At 38.8% G+C, this 21,273-nt stretch overlaps 1 protein-coding gene across 1 annotated transcript in view; it reads right to left on the minus strand.

Annotated features, from left to right (window-relative positions):
• Positions 1-21,273, minus strand: part of CP (ceruloplasmin) — a 57,422-nt gene that overhangs the window by 7,957 nt on the left and 28,192 nt on the right. The window contains exons 10-15 of the mRNA XM_007188113.3: positions 10,678-10,828; positions 7,904-8,116; positions 6,870-7,077; positions 5,218-5,357; positions 3,990-4,118; positions 888-994 (exon numbers count right to left, since the gene is read on the minus strand). Coding sequence (XP_007188175.2) covers positions 888-994; positions 3,990-4,118; positions 5,218-5,357; positions 6,870-7,077; positions 7,904-8,116; positions 10,678-10,828 — 948 coding nt within the window. The remainder of the gene's footprint in view (positions 1-887; positions 995-3,989; positions 4,119-5,217; positions 5,358-6,869; positions 7,078-7,903; positions 8,117-10,677; positions 10,829-21,273) is intronic.

Raw genomic sequence — 21,273 nt, forward strand, 5'->3', positions numbered from 1 at the left:
TCATTGAAAAGTTGAACATGGAATGGCAGTATATTTGCATTTTAGACCAGTGATCCTGGTGGTAGAGTGAAGGAAGGTTTGTATGGGGAAGAGACTGGAGACTAGGAGGCCACTGCAGTAGTTGAGGCAAATTACTAGCACCTGATCTGTGGAGATAGAAGGAATGGACTGAGCTCTGTATAGGTGGGTGAATTGCCTGGGTGAGCCAGGGGTAAGAATTAGATACTCTATATCCAGGGTTCTAGTTTGAACAAATGACTAGGTTTGGTATTTGTGCTATTTATCACAACTGGGAATATAGGAGGAGGTGGAGGGAGATCTCAGTTTCCATTGTAGACTTGCTGAGTTTCTGTGCCTATGGGACATGCTGGTAGAGGTGTTCAATAGGCAGGTATATAGACAGGTCTGGAACTCAGGAGAGAGATTTGAACTAGAGGTTTAATTCTACAAAAGAGTCTTGGTACATGTTCTGATTTATAGTTGTTGAGTGCTTTTTTGGCTTTGAAATATTTAATCAAACAGCAGCTGTAGCTGTGCTGTGACTTACTGCTGAGATCAGCATTTTTATTATGTAATAAGGGAGCTCTGAAATCATGTACCTCAGTTCTTTAGTATGTATTTTCATATCAAAAGGGAAATAGAATACCATATTAATATTTAATCCTGTGGTACCCATAATCAGCAGTTACAGAGTTGATACATTTATAACTGTATCCGTAAACAAACCAAAAAAAAAAAAAAACAAAAAACCCAAAGTGAATTTCAGAGCAGCTTACTTTCCTATAATTTTAACAGAATTGGACCACAGGAAAACTCTAACCTCATCTTCCTTCAACTATGTGTCTATTTTGGGAATCTGCACAAAACACAAATGATTTAAAGTTTACCTTAACCCGATCCACAGTTGAATAGTAAGCCCATGGAATACAAGGAGAATCATCTATTCCAGCTCCAGATCTTTCTGGGATTTTCCATACGTAAGTGCGAGTTTCACCTAAATTAATCAAGTGTTAATGTATCTGGTTATATTTGGTATGTATTTGATATATGTATGTCAAATTGTTATCAAAGCCTTGATAACCAATGACCCAGAAACTGGAAATGTCAAAGTAATTAGTTTTGAAAAGCAGCAGTACTCAAAGTTGTTTTCAAGAATTTAGTTTTACTAGAAGGAAACATAATAACCTCCATTATTTCAGAGATGATGAAAGTCAGGAGCACACAAGATATTTGCTCTAAGTTATAAAGCTAATAAATAGCAAAAGTACAACTTAGATCACAGGCATGCCAGTGCTCAGACCTGTGACCATCCATTACTATTTGTTGCTTCTCAGAAAACAGGCGGAAGTTTCATTGTCTTCAATGATGAAAGGAGTATTAAAAAGGAAAACTGTTACACCTCTGACCTAAACGATAATGAAGCCAACAATTAAAAAATAATTTTCTCTAAGTAAATTTTGTCTGAATTTGGAAAAAAAAAAAAGAATTTAGTTTTAAGACCAACTGTAAGACACACTTTTATATATTCTTTGTCAGTTATAAATTAACTAGCCATGAAACACAGGCCACACTACAAAGCCAGGAGGTGGCAATTCAGTATCACAATTTGAAGAAACTTCACAATAGATCTTTCCTTAGTTTGAAGTCTGCTTCTCTAATACACTTTTTTCTTTTCAACTCTCAAGAGATTTTCCCCCAGTGCTAGTTGCTTCCCTGCTGTCTTCTTTGTGTCTGTGTATCTGGACTATCCTGTGTAATTCCTACAGCTTCACCACCACCTGCCTTTTTTCCTTTTATACCATTATCCTCAGTGATTTCACAGTTACTGGCAAGGAACCATTAGACCGCTTGATCTCATGGGTCACTGACCTGTCAGTGACCTCTCTTGTCTGCCCTATTCTGTCATACCATACACTGTTCTGTCACAACTCTGTCACATACAGGACACGACCACACCCTGGACCTTTACATTTTCAAGTAGCTCCACCCTCCTATCTTGCCAAGGTCTTTACCTTCTTCCATTTGCCCTGGGCTTCTCTCCAGGCTGATCTTTGCGGCCAGTCACCTCACGGCATCCTGTACAACTACTCACAAGACCTTGACTTTCAGCCATGGCCACTCACTGTCTATCTATGCAGACCTCACCATTATATATTCCTGCTGTCAGAGTTTTATTAGCTAGAATTTGACAAACCTTTACCAGGGAATCAAGCAGGACTTGAGGGATGGTCTCGGGATACGGTAGACTTTTTCCTTTTTCCTCAAGTCCTCCATCTTACCTGCCCCTGTGTCCTCACCCTTTTTGTAAACAGAATGTTTCACTGAAAATTTAAAGAGTAGATTCATCACCTGAACATTTTGTCTCTTCATCTAAACTCCTATTGTCTCTTCTCCATTCCCCGCCCCAACCTGCTCTGCCATCAGTGTTTGATGCCCAGGCCCTGGGCTTGTCCTTGACTCCTCCTTCCCTAACAACCAACCTTTCAGCAGGTCCTTTTGTCACCACCTTTAAAATAGAACCAGAATACAATTCACCACTTCAGCTGCTTCTACCCTGGTCCAAGTCTTACTAATTTTTTACCCAGATTATTGCGACAGTCCCCTAACGGATCCTTGATTTCTGCCCTTGTCCCCTACAGTCACTTTTTCACACACCAACCCCCAGGCTGCGGGCCGGTACCTGTCCATGGCCCGTTTGGAACTGGACCGCACAGCAGGAGGTGAGCAGGGGGCAAGCAAGTGAAGCTTCATCTGCTGCTCCCCATCGCTCCCCACCACTCGCATTACCCCGTGAACAGTCCCCCTACACCGCCCCACCGTCCGTGGAAAAATTGTCTTCCACAAAACCGGTCCCCGGTGCCAAAAAAAGTTGGGGACTGCCGCTTTAAAAAGTGTTCATCGGATCCTCACTCTCCAGCTCAAACCCTCACATGGGATTTCAGAATGATGTGTAAGGTCGTAACCATGGCCTCTGATGTCCCCCTCCCTCCTACTGCATCCGGCTCCCTGACCTGCCTAGATCTCATCTCCTCACATTCTGCCCCTGTTTGCTCTGCTCTGGCCTTTGGCCATTCCTCAGACACACCAAGTCCACTTCCATCTCAGGACCTAGAATGCTCTCCCTCTACAACTCCCTGAGGCTCATTACTTCTCATCATTTAGGTGTCTTCACCAGTGGCACCTCCTCAAAGAAGCCCTCCTGACCAACCCCCTACCTAAAATAACACCCTTTTACTTACTTTCTCTCATCTGCCTTAATCTTTTTCATAGCACTTTCTACAATTGGATATTATATCTATATTTATTTACTGTTTACCTTGGAAGAATGTGAGGGTCATGAAGGCAGGGCCTTTTATTTCTATTCCCCTATACTGACAAGACCAACTCTCTAGAGTAATTTATTTTTTCTCACTTGATATATTTTGAGAACTGCTAAATTACTGAGAAATGGTCCTTTCCTAGAAGCTAACTTTCCAACGAATAGAAGAAAAATATAGTTTTTGTTAAAGAAAATACACATTTATGTATTTAATCTATTGCACTTTTTACTCTGTATCAATTAAAGAGACATTTACTGAGTTCCTAGTCCATGCCAGATATTGGACTAGATTCGAGGGATTTGAAATTCCAAGTGGCAGCATCTGCCCTTAGGACCCTGTCTTTGGATACAGGCATGGAAACTTTCAGCCACATGATAGATGCTGTCTGGGATGTGTTCTACCTGAGCCTGGGTAGATCATCTCTGCTGACTCAACCTTGAGTATGTGTAGGTGTTCAGTACCATCAGATTTTGTTCTTTACAGTCCTGTGGATTTTTTTTTTTTTTTTGGAATGTGCATGTAGGCATATATCACACAGCTACACCTCTGTGTGTGCCCTCTTAACCACGTGCTTATTCACTCTCTCAAGACACACTCATGTGGATAACAGGTGTTTGTGGGAAGGCTGTAACGTCTATTAAAATGTACCCCTCCCCACACCGTGAATACCTGGTGCGGTTGGAGTCACTGTAGGATTCTCCGTTTTCACCCCATGGGCGTGTATTGAGTAGGACCTTGTGGCCATGTTTTTAAAGATAATATTAACTTTGTCTCCAACACCCGCATGAAGTTGTGGACCTGGCAAGAGTGAAAAGGAAGACTGGCTTATATACCTGTCAGATTGGAAGCTCTAACTCAGTAATAAAAGCAAAGATCAGGTAACTTTTTTATCGTTAAGGATGTTGTCTTTGTCGTGTCCCCCCTGCCGCCCCGCTTCATGCTGTAGTACTCTTGGATTGATACCCGGTTCCAGAGGATTCAGGATAAAAACACTAGTTATGGCTGTCTCTAAAGATGGAGACTATGGGTGCATCTCTCATCAAGAGTCCAAGGGGAGGTTTTGGCCTGAAAGTTCTAGACCTTCCTGTGAATTAAGGACAGTACCGCCTTTGAAAGGATGGGTGGGGCTACCACACCCATTCCTACCCTCTAGCCAATTTTAGCTTGTCTCCTGCCTGAGAGAATTTCTTTGACCCAAAAACAATGCCACTCTCCCTTGGGTGTCTTACTCACTCCAGGGACGGAGGATAAGAAAGCCCCAGGGAATTCTGTTAGTGTAGGAACACAGTGGGCTAGGGAGTGGCTTCCCCTTCACTTGATGATTGTAAAGAAAATTCCCAAGACCAGTGTTGGTGGAGTTCTTAGACATTCTGTCTTAAAGTGATTCCTGAAAAATTGAAGTCAACTTTTCCCCAGCCTTGTGCACAGTAACACTTTTCCCTTTTCCTTATTTTCTTGTTTATATGTATACTTCTTCTTAAAGTTGATCATTTACATCTTAATTTTAAAAGTAAATAGCTATGATTTTTTTTTGCGGGGGGAGTAGTAGAATAACAGGGGGAACTTGGTTAAGAATTTCAGTAGAAAGTAATTTCTAGCAATTTCATCAAAAATAAAGGCATCAATTTGATAAACACCAAATATATACAATTTCATTAGTACATGGGATATTGATATTATACATTGTTTCTGATAGAAATAAGTAATATTTTCTTATGCCATATTTTTAGAAAATATAGGCTTCTCATTTTATTAAATAGATTTTGTTTTTCATTTTTATTTGAATAACGTTAATAAATGAACCAAGAAAATGAAGCCCACAGACATGGACTGACTCTCACCACATGGATTACCACATCACCAACCCACACCCGATGAACTGGAGCTAGGGCAGTACCTAGAATTCCCAGGTGTTCTTCTTCAGGTTTTCTCTCCCCAGGAACTTGGAATGTGCTGTCAGTGAATTGCCGATACACAACTTTCTTGTACTTTGAGCCTATGTAAAATTCTTCCTTATCTAAAAATGCATTTGAAAGACTTAAAACACACACGCACACACACACACACACACACACACACACACACACGACTAAGGTTAGTATTTGTCTTAAGGAAAGTGGAAGTTGAGTTTTAAATTTTGAATAAAAATATAGTTTTTATTTAATTATGCTAGTTTTTAATATCACTGTCCCATTTGAGCAAGAAAGAATAAGACTTTAACAATAGACAGGTGTGGTAGAGAGTGTACCTAGCTAGGAGTGGAGTCATCAGAGTCCTGGCCCTGACTCTGTCACTAGCTAAAATGATGTCTAGCTAGTCATTGCCTGTCGGAGCCTTAGTTTCTTCATCCCTAAAATGAGGTATTCAAGGGGATTCCCTGGCAGTCCAGTGGATAGGACTCTGCACTTTCACTGTGAGGGCGCAGGTTCAATCCCTGGTTGGGGAACTAAGATCCTGCAAGCCAAGCAGCGTGGCAAAAAACAAAACAACAAAAAAAATGAGGTATTCGATGAGGTCGTCTCTAAGTTTTCTATATGGTTCTAAAATGTTATGAGTCCAGATTTCATCAATGAAGTGTTCCCTGCTTACTGCAGTATTTCTGGTCTATAGGAACAGAAATGGCCCTTTTATCCAGCCATTCCCTGATCTAAAGCTTTCATTGACTCCTAACGGCTCTGCATACTTTTGACAGTTCTATCCCAATCATTGAAATAACCTTTTACTCCCTTACACCACAAATCGCACTCACCATGGCTGTCAAACTGACCAGCTAACCACCTGCCTTGCTGTAGGTTACCAGTCATGTTGTGCATTCCAGATCTGAACACAAGCCCACCCTGATCTCTCAAATCATATCCCCAAAGGGTTAGTGCATAATGGGAGATGGTAGAGGGGAGAGTGCTTGGCAAAGTATAAAAGAGCTACACCTGGAAGTGTCAGGTGATGCTGCTCTAAATGTATTGTTTCTGAAGCTCCAATAACCATCCTTTACTCACATTTGTTCACTGGCCTCACTTTTACATTTCCACAGTGTACATGTTATTGGTGGTTTTTGAAGCATATTATACTGTAAGTTCTTAGCAGAGACCATATCTGCTCTAGTGCCCTCAAGAATTTAAAATATTCTTCCATATATAATAAATAGTTTTAAGAATGTGAAATAACTGATTACTAGACTCATAATGAAATATTTGGAGGAAAGATAAGCAACAAATAGTTGGTAAAGAAAATTATTTTAGCTCTGAATGTAGGCATTAATTTTGGTTTTAGTTTGAAAATCAGTGACAAGGGCATATGAGTATGAGAAGAGAGTCTAATAGAAAAGAAAGATGAGTAACTGCAAAGAATCAAATGAGATCAATGAAGATTTTCCTGTGAGAAAATTGAGAGAAGCAGAAATGAATGAGGAGGGTCCCTAGGAAGCATTTTGTTGTTGTTTTTGTTGTTATTGTTTAATGCAACTGTTCGTTGGTTTTTAATTTAGCATAATTCTTACTTCTCTGAAAGAGAAAGCTAAAAAAAATTAGGAATCAGAATCTGGAGAATTACTTTAGTTCTTGTAAATGATGCAGCTCCTTTTCCCATTTCCTACTTGGGGAATAATCCCATTCCACCTCCACCGCTGCGATGTAGTAGGTCCTTTCTCCCAGGTAGTGGTATGAATTCTCAGATGGCCGACTACACTGGTTCACAGTGTATTTTTGTTTCATGCCACCTGTGTAGTGATCAGTTGTGAGGCACTCAACGTCAAAAGTCCCTGGAATGGTAAATAAAAAGGCAGTTCACCTCTGCAGAGTATTTTTACCCACCTTTCCCCATCAGTCATCAGCCCCTTCCCCTGCCCTATTTTTCTTCATAGTACTTATAACCACTTGATATACGTATTAACATACTTGCTTGTTGTCTGTCTCCCTGCATTAGAATTTCATCTCCATGAAAGCAGATACTTTATCTCTTTTGCTCACTGTTGTATTTACATTTGCCTAATAAAGGAAAGGTGACACTGAACATGTCCTGCGTTTTAGTGGCATCTAATGAACCAAATTAAGCCTGAGGCAAGTTAGCATATTTTCATGTTTTGGTTAAAATTCTTTTTTGTTTTAGTTTGTTTTACTCATTCAGAGACAGTTCTGTCAGTGTCTCTGAATTTGCACGGCTAGAGTTCTAATATAGCCTATTCAATTGTAGACAACTAATAAGCCAACACTACATCTAGGGTACAGAGACATGACAAAAAGTTTAGATGCAAAGCCTTTGTGGGAGTCATTCCCTTTCTAGTCTGATTTGCCAGCTATCTTTAAAGGCCCATAATTGAAAAGGAGACCATCTTGAGGATTTGACTAGGTGGAAATGGGAGAAACCTCAGTCCACTTTTGTCACTCCCTTCCCTCCCCCTAACAAACAGGAAATAGACCTCTCTGGCATATACTTAGCTGACAGTAGCCCAGACATATCTTCCAAGGGAAGGAAGAGTAGTTGGGAGGCTTGGGGAAGGGATGAGCTTATCATCCAACACAGAATTTTAAACTGAAACCACACAAATCGATCCAACAGAAACTTGTCTTGACTTTAAAGGAATATACCTTCAGTGTCCGGCTGCATGAAGAGCCTCAGACTTGTTTGAGGGAAGAGGTTTGCTGTGTCTCTCCTTTCTCCTCTTGACAGATAAGTGTTTCCTGAAAAGTATATCCCGTGTACATCAACCTCATTTCCGGCACTGAATAAATACCACACAACCGAATCTCCTTGGCACATATTGAGACCAGGCTGATTCCCGTACATGAATCCATTCATGGCTGTAAAGGTTGGGAAATGATATTTTGAAAGTGGTTTAATCTTATGTCCTACTTCATGACAACCTCCTAGACTTTCCAGAGCCAACTGGGTTTATTTAATTTTTTTTTTAAATTTATTTATTTATTTATTTTTGGCTGTGTTGGGTCTTCGTTTCCGGGCGAGGGCTTTCTCCAGTTGTGGTGTGCGGGGGCCACTCTTCATCGCGGTGCGCGGGCCTCTCATTACCGCGGCCTCTCTTGTTGTGGAGCACAGGCTCCAGACGCGCAGGCTCAGTAGTTGTGGCACACGGGCTTAGTTGCTCCGCGGCATGTGGGATCTTCCCAGACCAGGGCTCGAACCCGTGTCCCCTGCATTGGCAGGCGGATTCTTAACCACTGCGCCACCAGGGAAGCCCTATTTAATTTTTAAAAGATCCATTCAGGCCTGCCCACCCCTTTATGTGTCAGGAGTGTCTCTGCAACTCCTTGCTGTACCCAGCACTTCCAGGCAGGCCTTGGCTGAAAGGCGTAGAGCTGAATGCAGTGTTCCTGAAGTTCTGGGCCCTGGGAATCTCACTGTTCTTCCCAGCGAGTCACTTCTCAGTTCTCTCAAGGGCCATATCTGTGAGCACCAAAATGGGTGCATAATAATAGCTCTTCCTGGGCACTGTAGGCTGGGAATGTGTTCATTGCTCGAGATGGAAAATTCTCTGATTCATCTTGGATAACAGGGAAGAGTATATGCAGGAAGTTCCCTCTCACCACTATTTTTTTTTATAACTCTTTCACTTTACCATCCAGTTTGATAGATCCTTTTATTTATTTATTTATTTATTTATTTTTGGTTGCATTGGGTCTTCGTTGCTGCGCACGGGCTTTCTCTAGTTGTGGCGAGCGGGGGCTACTCTTTGTTGCAGTGTGCGGGCTTCTCATTGCAGCGGCTTCTCTTGTTGTGGAGCATGGGCTGTAGGCGTGCGGGCTTCAGTAGTTGTGGCACGCGGGCTCAGTAGTTGTGGCTCACGGGCTCTAGAGCACAGGCTCAGTAGTTGTGGCATACGGGCTTAGCTGCTCTGTGGCATGTGGGATCCTCCCGGACCAGGCCTTGAACCCGTGTCCCCTGCATTGGCAGTCGGATTCTTAACCACTGCGCCACCAGGGAAGTCCCTCACTGCTATTTTTAATAGATAATATTCTTGACTCCTCCAAAATGCAAAAATGCAAAATCATAAGAAGTATTTTAAAGATTGTGGGTGGTGTGAATATTATCAATCCAATTTAAAAAATAACATCAGTTTGTAATACAACTTTACGTTTTTTCCTTCTAGTTACAGTGATTTTCATATGTTGTCCATTAGTGGCGTGGACATTATGATCGATCAGCTCACTATCTCTAAACTCTAACTGTATTTTATTTATTTTTTTAAAATTTTATTTATTTTTTTAAAATTTTATTTATTTTTTTTATTTTTTTATTTTTTAAAATTTTATTTATTTATGACTGTGTTGGGTCTTCGTTTCTGTGCCAGGGCTTTCTCTAGTTGCGGCAAGTGGGGGCCACTCTTCATCGCGGCGCGGTGCCTCTCACTATCGTGGCCTCTCCTGTTGTGGAGTGCAGGCTCCAGACGCGCAGGCTCAGCAATTGTGGCTCACGGGCCTAGTTGCTCCGTAGCATGTGGGATCTTCCCAGACCAGGGCTCGACCCCGTGTCCCCTGCATTGGCAGGCAGATTCTCAACCACTGCGCCACCAGGGAAGCCCCTAAAATTTTATTTTTAACAGCTTTACTGAAATACAATTCACATACCATGTAAGTCAACCATTTGTTTATTTTTGGCAACGCCCTCGGCGTGCGAAATCTTAGTTCCCCTACCAGGGATTGAACCCGTGCCCTCTGCAGTGGAAGCACGGAGTCTTAACCACTGGACTGCCAGGGAAGTCCCTCTAACTGTATTTTAGAATTACACTAGGAGTTAATCTGATGCTGTTTCAATTAAATAAAAGTCTCTGGAGGTTGTCCTGAGGATTTAAAAAATAGTTTTAATAGTTTGTTAAAACTCCTAGAGGATTCTGACGTGTAGTCAAGAATGAGAATCATTGAAGTTCTTGAGAGCAGAGATCATAAAAGGAGCCTGTCATTATTAAGCCATAGATGAGAAAAGCATCCAATCCAGTAGCTCTCAAATTTAAGCATATATCAGAACAACCTGGAGGATTTGTTAAACACAGATTTCTAGCCCCACACCCAAAGTTTCTGATTCAGTAGGTCAGAGTTGGAACCCAAGAATTTGCATTCCTAACAAGTACCTGGGTGATGCTGAGGTGGCTGACCCAAGGACCACATTTTAAGGACCATGCATCTAATTGGCATATATTGTATGTTTTATTATTCTGAATTAAGTGAAACAAAGTTTCAATTGACTTATATGTTAAATAATCAACAGTATTACCCTTAGAGCACTATGGTATTTAATCATTTATTGAAAATTAATCAATGGGCAAAGCTATTAGTATTTTGATTTAATTAAAAGCATTACATGTGCAGCACTGAAATAGCTTGATATTGGTGGATAATGCAGTACTTACAGTGCATCTTATTAGATTCCTGAAAGTCTTCATTTTCCTTATCCACCTGATCAGGTGCTGTTGTAAACATTCTAATATTATCATCCAGGAGTAAACTCTCATTCTCATCAAACACTGTAGGAAACAAATAGAACTCCTTGTCTACATCCTTCTGTAAATCAAAACAAGAACAATGAGGTGAAGACAGAATAAGTAAAGCAGAAAGACTTCCATATATACAATACTATTTATGCACAAACATGCTAAAGGAAGGACAAGAACTGAAGTTTCCATTCCTCTTTGAAAATGGAGTTCACAAAATACTCCTGTTGACCACCAGAGTTTTGATTGGTATCTGCGTAGTACATTTTTGGCTCAACACGATAATCTAAGCCTCTCTCTGCACTTAAAAGTTCTGACTCTCCTCTCCCTGCCTTTCTGCCAGCTCTACCAATTCCACTTGAACCCACCCCCAAATTGTTAAATTGGGGCAGGGGTTTTGTGCTTGTGCTAGAAATTAGGGAAGGTGCTATTCACAGTCAGGAAAGCTCAAAGAATTCCTGTAAAGCAGAGCAGGTGGAAGCAGATACATCTTAAGTGAAGAAATAACCTTCAAGTGAGTTGAAACAAGAATTCACACACAGATTGGTTCAAGATGGCGGAGTAGAAGGAGGTGCTCTCACTCCCTCTTGTGAGAGCACTGGAATCACAACTAACTGCTGAACAATCATCAACAGGAAGACACTGGAACTCACCAAAAAAGATACCCCACATCCAAAGACAAAGGAGAAGCCACAGTGAGACGGTAGGAGGGGCGCAATGACAATAAAGTCAAATCCCATAACTGGTGGGTGGGTGACTCACAAACTGGAGAACACTTATACCACAGAAGTCCACCCACTGGAGTGAAGGTTCTGAGCCCCATGTCAGACTTCCAAACCTGGGGGTCTGGCAAAGGGAGGAGGAATGCCTAAAATCAGACTTTGAATGCTAGCAGGATTTGATTACAGGACTTTGACAGGACTGGGGGAAACAAAGACTCCACTCTTGGAGGGCACACACAAAGTAGTGTGTGCATTGGGACCCAGGAGAAGGAGCAGTGAACCCCATAGGAGACTGAACCAGACCTACCTGCTAGTGTTGGAGGGTCTCCTGCAGAGGCAGAGGGGTGGCTATGCCTCACTGTGAGGACAAGGACACTGGCAGCAGAAGTTCTGGGAAGTACTCCTTGGCGTGAGCCCTCCCACAGTCTGCCATTAGTCCCACCAAAGAGCCCACATAGGCTCCAGTGTTGGGTCACCTCAGGCCAAACAACCAACAGGGAGGGAACCCAGCCCCACCCATCAGCAGACAAGTGGATTAGTTTCACTGAGCTCTGCCTACAGAGCAACAGTCAGCTCTACCCACCACCAGTCCCTCCCATCAGGAAACTTGCTAAAGCCTCTTAGATAGCCTCATCCACCAGAGGGCAGACAGCAGAAGCAAGAAGAACTATAATCCTACAGCCTGTGGAACGAAAACCACACTCACAGAAAGATAGACAAGATGAAAAGGCAGAGGGCTATGTACCAGATGAAGGAACAAGAAAAAACCCCAGAAAAACAACTAAATGAAGTGGAGATAGGCAACCTTCCAGAAAAAGAATTCAGAATAATGATAGTGAAGATGATCCAGGACCTCAGAAAAAGAATGGAGGCAAATATCGAGAAGATGCAAGAAATGTTTAACTAAGACCTAGAAGAATTAAAGAACAAACAGAGATGAACAATACAATAACTGAAATGAAACTACACTGGAAGGAATCAATAGAAGAATAACTGAGGCAGAAGAACGGATAAATGACCTGGAAGACAGAATGGTGGAATTCACTGCTGCTGAACAGAATAAAGAAAAAAGAATGAAAAGAAATGAAGACATCTAAGAGACCTCTGGGACAACATTAAACACAACAACATTCACATTATAGGGGTCCCAGAAGGAGAAGAGAGAGAGAAAGGACCCGAGAAAATATTTGAAGAGAGTATAGTCAAAAACTTCCCTAACATAGGAAAGGAAATAGCCATGCAAATCCAGGAAGCACAGGGAGTCTATACAGGATAAACCGTAAGAGAAACATGCTGACACACATAGTAATCAAATTGGAAAAAATTAAACACAAAGAAAAATTATTGAAAGCAGCAATGGAAAAACGACAAATAACATACAAGGGAACTCCCATCAGGTTAACAGCTGATTTCTCAGCAGAAACTCTACAAGCCAGAAGGGAGTGGCATGATATATTTAAAGTGAGGAAAGGGAAGAACCTCAACCAAGATTACTCTACCCGGCAAGGATCTCATTCAGATTCTATGGAGAAATCAAAAGCTTTACAGACAAGCAAAAGCTAAGAGAATTCAGCACCGCCAAAACAGCTCTACAACAAATGCTAAAGGAACTTCTCTAAGTGGGAAACACAAGAGAAGAAAAGGACCTACAAAAACAACCCAAAACAATTAAGAAAATGGTAATAGGAACATACATATTGATAATGACCTTAAACATGAATGGATTAAATGCTCCAACCAAAAGACACAGGCTTGCTGAATGGATACAAAAACAAGACCCATATATATGCTGTCTACAAGAGACTCACTTCAGACCTAGGGACACATATAGACTGAAAGTGAGGGGATGGAAAAAGATATTCCATGCAAATGGAAATCAAAAGAAAGCTGGAGTAACAATACTCATATCAGACAAAATAGACTTTAAAATAAAGAATGTTACAAGAGACAAGGAAGGACACTACATAATGATCAAGAAATCAATCCAAGAAGAAGATATAACAATTATAAATATATATGCACCCAACATAGGAGCACCTCAATACATAGGCAACTGCTAACAGCTCTAAAAGAGGAAATCGACAGTAACACAATAATAGTGGGGGACTTTAACACCTCACTTACACCGATGACAGATCATACAGACAGAAAATTAATAAGGAAACAGAAGCTTTAAATGACACAATAGACCAGATAGATTTAATTGATATTTATAGGACATTCCATCCCAAAACAGCAGATTACACTTTCTTCTCAAGTGCGCATGGAACATTCTCCAGGATAGATCACACCTTGGGTCACAAATCAAGACTCAGTAAATTTAAGAAAATTGAAATCATATCAAGCATCTTTTCTGACCACAACACTATGAGATTAGAAATCAATTACAGGGAAAAAAACATAAAAAACACAAACACATGGAGGCTAAACAATACGTTACTAAATAACCAAGAGATCACTGAAGAAATCAAAGAGGAAATCAAAAAAATACCTAGAGACAAAGGACAATGAAAACACGAAGACCCAAAACCTATGGGATGCAGCAAAAGAAGTTCTAAGAGGGAAGTTTATAGCAATACAAGCTTACCTCAAGAAACAAGAAAAATCTCAAATAAACTATCTAACCTACACCTAAAGGAACTAGAGAAGGAAGAACAAACAAAACCCAAAGTTAGCAGAAGGAAAGAAATTATAAAGATCAGAGCAGAAATAAATGAAATAGAAACAAATAAAACAATAGCAAAGATCAATAAAACTAAAAGCTGGTTCTTTGAAAAGAAAAACACAATTGATAAACCATTAGCCAGACTCATTAAGAAAAAAATGGAGAAGACTCAATAGAATTAGAAATGAAAAAAGGAGAAATAACAGCTGACACTGCAAAAATACAAAGGATCATGAGAGATTACTACAAGCAGCTATATGCCAATAAAATGGACAACCTGGAAGAAATGGACAAATTCTTAGAAAAGCACAACCTTCCTAGACTGAACCAGGAGGAAATAGAAAATATAAACAGACCAATCACAAGTGCTGAAATTGAGCCTGTGATTAAAAATCTTCCATCAAACAAAAGCCCAGGACCAGATGCCTTCACAGGCCAATTCTATCAAACATTTAGAGAAGAGCTAACACCTATCCTTCTCAAACTCTTCCAAAATATAGCAGAGGGAGGAACACTCCCCAACTCATTCTACGAGGCCACCATCACCCTGATACCAAAACCAGACAAAGATGTCACAAAGAAAGAAAACTACAGGCCAATATCACTGATGAACATAGATGCAAAAATCCTCAACAAAATACTAGCAAACAGAATCCAACAACACATTAAAAGGATCATACACCATGATCAAGTGGGATTTATCCCAGGGATGCAAGGATTCTTCAATATACGCAAATCAATCAATGTGATACACCATATTAACAAATTGAAAAATAAAAACCATATGATCATCTTAATAGATGCAGAAAAATCTTTTGACAAAATTCAACACCCATTTATGATAAAAACTCTCCAGAAAGTGGACATAGAGGGAACCTATCTCAACATAATAAAGGCCATATACAACAGACCCACAGCAAACATCATTCTCAATGGTGAAAAACTGAAAGCATTTCCTCTAAGATCAGGAGCAAGACTAGGATGTCCACTCTCACCACTATTATTCAACATAGTTTTGGAAGTCCTAGCCATGGCAATCAGAGAAGAAAAAGAAATGAAAGGAATACAAATTAGAAAAGAAGAAGTAAAACTGTCACTGTTTGCAGATGACATGATACTATACATAGAGAATCCTAAAGATGCCACCAGAAAACTGCTAGAGCTAATCAATGAATTTGGTAAAGTTGCAGGATGAAAAATTAATGCACAGAAATGTCTTGCATTCCTATACACTAATGATGAAAAATCTGAAATAGAAATTAAGGAAACACTCCCATTTACCATTGCAACAAAAAGAATAAAATACCTAGGAATAAACCTACCTAGGGAGGCAAAAGACCTGTATGCAGAAAACTATAAGACACTGATGAAGGAAATTAAAGATGATACCAACAGATGGAGAGATATACCATGTTCTTGGATTGGAAGAATCAATATTGTGAAAATGACTATACTACCTAAAGCAATCTACAGATTCAGTGCAATCCCTATCAAATTACCAATGGCATTTTTTACAGAACTAGAACAAAAAATCTTAAAATTTGTATGGAGACACAAAAGACCCCGAATAGCCAAAGCAGTCTTGAAGGAAATAAATGGAGCTGGAGGAATCAGACTCCCTGACTTCAGACTATACTACAGTAATCTACAGTAGTATAGTAGATATACAATAGCCAGTAAAGCTACAGTAATCAAGACAATATGGTACTGGCACAAAAACAGAAATATAGATCAATGGAACAGGATAGAAAGCCCGGAGATTAAACCAATGCACCTATGGTCAACTAATCTATGGCAAAGGAGGATATACAATGGAGAAAAGGATATACAGTGGAGAAAAGACAGTCTCTTCAATAAGTCATGCTAGGGAAACTGGACAGCTACATGTAAAAGAATGAAATTAGAACACTCCCTAACACCATACACAGAAATAAACTCAAAATGGATTAGAGACCTAAATATAAGACCGGACACTATAAAACTCTTAGAAGAAAACATAGGAAAAACAGTCTTTGACATAAATCACAGCAAGATCTTTTTTGATCCACCTCCTAGAGTAATGGAAATGAAAACAAAAAAAATGGACCTAATGAAACTTAAAAGCTTTTGCAAAGCAAAGGAAACTACAAACAAGACGAAAAGACAACCCTCAGAATGGGAGAAAATATTTGCAAACGAATCAATGGACAAAGGATTAACCTCCCAAATATATAAACATCTCATGCAGCTCAATATTAAAAAAATAAACAACCCAATCAAAAAATGGGCAGAAGACCTAAATAGACATTTCTCCAAAGAAGACATACAGATGAGCAAGAAGCACATGAAAAGCTGCTCAATATAACTAATTATTATAGAAATGCAAATCAAAACTACAATGAGGTATCACCTCACACCAGTTAGAATGGGCATCATCAGAAAATCTACAAACAACAAATGCTGGAGAGGGTGTGGAGAAAAGGGAACCCTCTCACACTGTTGGTGGGAATGTAAATTGATACAGCCACTATGGAGAACTGTATGGAGGTTCCTTAAGAAACTAAAAATAGAATTACCATATGATCCAGCAATCCCACTACTGGGCATATACCCAGAGAAAACCATAATTCAAAAAGACACATGCACCCCAATGTTCATTGCAGCACTATTTACAATAGCCAGGTCATGGAAGCAACCTAAATGCCCATCGACAGACGAGTGGATAAAGAAGATGTGGTACATATATACAATAGAACATTACTCAGCCATAAAAAGGAACGAAATTGGGTCATTTGTAGAGACGTGGATGAATCTAGAGACTGTCATACAGAGTGAAGTAAGTCAGAAAGAGAAAAACAAATATTGTATATTATCGCATATATGTGGAACCTAGAAAAATGGTACAAATGAACCGGTTTGCAGGACAGAAATTGAGACACAGATGTAGAGCACAAACGTATGCACACCAAGGGGGGAAAGCCACAGGGGGGTGGGGTTGGTGGTGTGATGAATTGGGAGATTGGGATTGACATATATACACTAATATGTTTAAAATGGATAAGTAATAAGAACCCTCTGTATAAAAAGATAAAATAAAATTCAAAAATTCCAAAAAAAGAAAAAGAATTCACACAATCTCCAGCCATTTGGACACTCTCACTTCCCCTTCCCCTATCCCTGGTGAAAAATAAGGAAGCAGGAACGCTATCTGGTCTATGGAATGATTCAGTAGTTGACAAGAAGGCAATTGGTCTAAAGAATCAAAGCATATGAATCCCTGAGGAAAACTTATTCCCTTAAAGAAGAGAAAACTTGAGAGATTATTGCATATCTTTTTCCTGAGATCATTTCTTTGGATGAAAAACATGCTTATCAAATTTTAAAAATCCAACTAACCTGAAGGTTAGATCCTGCAGATAACTGAATCAATGATGCAGATGGTCTTAAGAAAGCTCCCATAAGTCAGAAGAAAAGATTCAAAGATGAAAAATATATACCTAGTAATGATTTTAGAGAGAAGTTATAAAAGGGTGAGACATAATAATAATAAATAATGGTGGAAATATTCACCACTATAAAGGGGAAAGACTAGAGTATTCAAATTCAAAAACTTCACTGAAAACAAGACAAAATTAGTAATATAGACCTATACCTAAAAATGTACTGGTAAAATTTTTGGACTTCAGAGAGACAAATTTCTACAATAATCCATTTTAAAAGTTACCATGAACATTGGACTCCTCTAGTACAATAAATGTCAGAGGAAGTTAGAGTAGCAATTACGTTTTTTGGGGAAAAGATTATGATTGAAAAATTCTATACAGGTAAAGCACAACAAAGTGACATTTTCAGATGTGTCAGGATTCCAGCAGGGAACTTCTATAATCACTTACATACTGACCTGCAGAGAAAACTTCAGTGAAAAGTTTACAGGTCACATTTCCTAATTATAATGCAACAAAACTGAAAATTACTCATAAAAGGACAAAAAGTAAAAAAAAAGAAAGATCATATTTTGTCCAAATAACTCAGATCAAAGAAGAAACAAAATTGAATTTCTAAGAATTTAGTAAGTAATGTCCATGAGAACACTACAAGTCATAATGTATGGAATATAATTAAACATATAAACTGAGAGTCTGAAATGTTTATTTTGAGCAAAGCCAAATAAAAATAAATATTGTAAATATCTGAAAATTTTAGGAAAATAAAAAGAAGAAAGGAGTTAATAAAAGCAAAAGAAATTTATAAAAATGTAAAGGTATTAAAATTCTTCCCGATTTATTTAATGCAGATAGTACAACTATGATATATCACTAAAAAAGCACACAGAAGCTAAACTAATATCACTTATAGCTTAGATGAGAAATTCTAAATAAAACACTATCAAATTCAACACAGAAATATATTTAAAAAAAAACACCATGCTCAAAGTAATATTTTTTTCCCCAGAAGTGCAAGGTTGGTTCAATAGGAAATTCTTAATGTACTTGGTCACACTTATTGGTCAAAGGAGAAAAGATAGGTAATAATTCAAGGAAATCTAAAAATAAATTTTTATAAAATTTGACATTCTGGCAGTAGCTGTTCCTTTTGTGTTTCCCTCAGATTTTTGCAAGGCTGCCTCTTTAAAATTTAGATCTCACCTCAAATAATACTTCCACATTATCTAAACTATAATTTCTATTCACTATCACATTACCCTATTTTGTTTTTTTAAAACACATATCACTTTCTGAGGTTATTTTTATTTTTTCTGTTTGCTTATCTCCTCTCCTTTCCATGCCATCACTCCCTTTGCCCCTTCCTCTCTGCTACACCACACACTAGAATATAAACTCTATTAGAGCAGGTCTTATTTACCAATGAATTCTGTGCCTAGCACAGTACTTTTTTTAATTTTTGGTTTATTTTATTTTATTTTTTTGAGCAGCTCAAGTGATTTTAAACAGAAAACACAGTGCCAGCAAACCAGAAATAGAATAAAAAGTAACAACTAATACCCAATGTTATATTTAGTGGTAAAATAATAGAGATATTTTCATTAATCTCAGACACTAAACAAGGAACTATTTAACTTATTCTGAATATTTTATCCAATCTGAAGCCACATGGCTAATACGTGAAAAAACCAGGATGAGGACTTTTTTTTTTTTTTTCTGGCCACACCTTGCAGCATGTGGGATCTTAGCTCTCCGACCAGGGATCAAACCTGCACTCCCTGTATTGGAAAGGCAGAGTCTTAACCACTGGACTGCTAGGGAGGTCCCCAGGATGAGGACTTTTAATAGTTCCTGTAGACCTTCCTGTGTTGTGACTCTTTCATTTGACAAATGAAGAAAACAAAATATGTAGAGAAAAAAACTCACATTTTAAATCTCAACTCACTGAGTATCAGTTCCTCTTCTGTAAAAATGGGGATAACAATACTTAGCCTCTTGGGTTACTGTGAAGGTTAAATGAAGTAAAATGTGCAAAGTGCCTAAACGGAGTTCAATAAACATTAGTCTCCTTTTATTCCTTTCCAAGGTAAGCACAAGATAAAAGAATGGAATTTAAAGGTAGAAAACCAGGGACTTCCCTGGTGGTCCAGTGGTTAAGAATACGCCTTCCAATGCAGGGGACACGGGTTTGATCCCTGGTCGGAGAACTAAGATCCCACATGCAGTGGGGCAACTAAGCCCGTGCACCACAACTACTGAGCCTGCGCTCTCTGGAGCCTGTTCACCACAACCAGAGAGAAGCTCATGCACCACAATGAAGAGCCCATGCACCACAACAAAAGATCCCACATGCCGCAACAAAGATCCCGCATGCCACAACTAAGACCCAATGCAGCCAAATAAATAAATAGATAAAATTTTTTAAAATGGTTGTAAAAATCTTTAAAAAAAAATAAAGGTAGAAAACCATTTTTTTTCAGTAACATATTTAAAAATTTTAAATGATGCCATTACCATTTATAATAGACAAATAAAAATAAAATATCTAGGCATACACTTAAAAAAATCCAAAACCTATATAAGGGGAACTATAAAATACTCCTGAAAAACACAAAAGTAGACTTGAACAAGTGGAAAGACATATGTTCTTGTGCAGGGTTACTCAACTTTATAATAATGGCTGTTTTTCCTAATTTAATTTGTATATTTGAGACAATCCCAATAAAACACTCTCAGGATTTTTTTTTTTTTTTTTTCTGGAGCCAGGGTAAGTTTTTACAAGCTTCATTAGAAAGAAGAAGTAAGCAAAAATGGCCATTAAAATGATGGAAAAAGTGCCTTGAGGTATGGCTACAAGTCATTTAAACACATTATAGAGGCTCTGTAATTATAATAGTATGGTATTGGTGCATGAATAGATAGAGAACAATGGAATAGAATAGAAAATCAAGAAATGGACTCAATTGTGTTTGAAAATTTAGTATCTGATAAAGGGGAGCATTTAAATCAATGGGCTAAAGTGTGACTTTTTTTAAAAAAATTTATTTATTTAGGCTGCGTCAGGTCTTAGTTGTGGCAAGCGGCACCTTCATTGCCACGTGCAAGATCTTCGTTGCGACCAGTGGGCTCTTAGTTGCGGTGTGTGGGATCTTTAGTTGTGGCATGTATGTGGGATCTAGTTCCCTGAACAGGGATCGAACCCAGGCCCCTGCATTGGGAGTGCGGGGTCTTAGCCACTAGACCACCAGGGAAGTCCCCTAAAGTGTGACTTTTTAATAAATGGTGTTGAGATAACTGGATAGCCATTTAGAAAAAGATAAATTTGATCTATTCCTTAACTGTACACCAGCATAAATTCTAAATGGAACAGAGACTTAAAAGTGAAAAATGAAACCTTACAAGTACTTGAAGGCAGAATGGGTGAATTCCTTTATAACCTGAGAGTTGTGAAAACTTTCTTAACTATGACTTGGAATCCATTAACAATAAAGGAAAAGATGATAGAAATAAAAATTTCACATGGTAAACAACAACATCCATAAACAAAGTATAAAGGCAAATGATAAACTAAGATAAAAAATATTTACAACTAATATCTCAAAGACTTTCTATAACTAATATATAGAAAGCTTCTAAATCAGTGAAGAAAAATAACCTTATAGAAAAATGGGATAAAGTTATGAACAATTCATGGAAAAGAAGTGAA

This window comes from Balaenoptera acutorostrata, chromosome 4, assembly GCF_949987535.1.
Source record: "Balaenoptera acutorostrata chromosome 4, mBalAcu1.1, whole genome shotgun sequence".
Lineage (NCBI taxonomy): Eukaryota > Metazoa > Chordata > Mammalia > Artiodactyla > Balaenopteridae > Balaenoptera > Balaenoptera acutorostrata.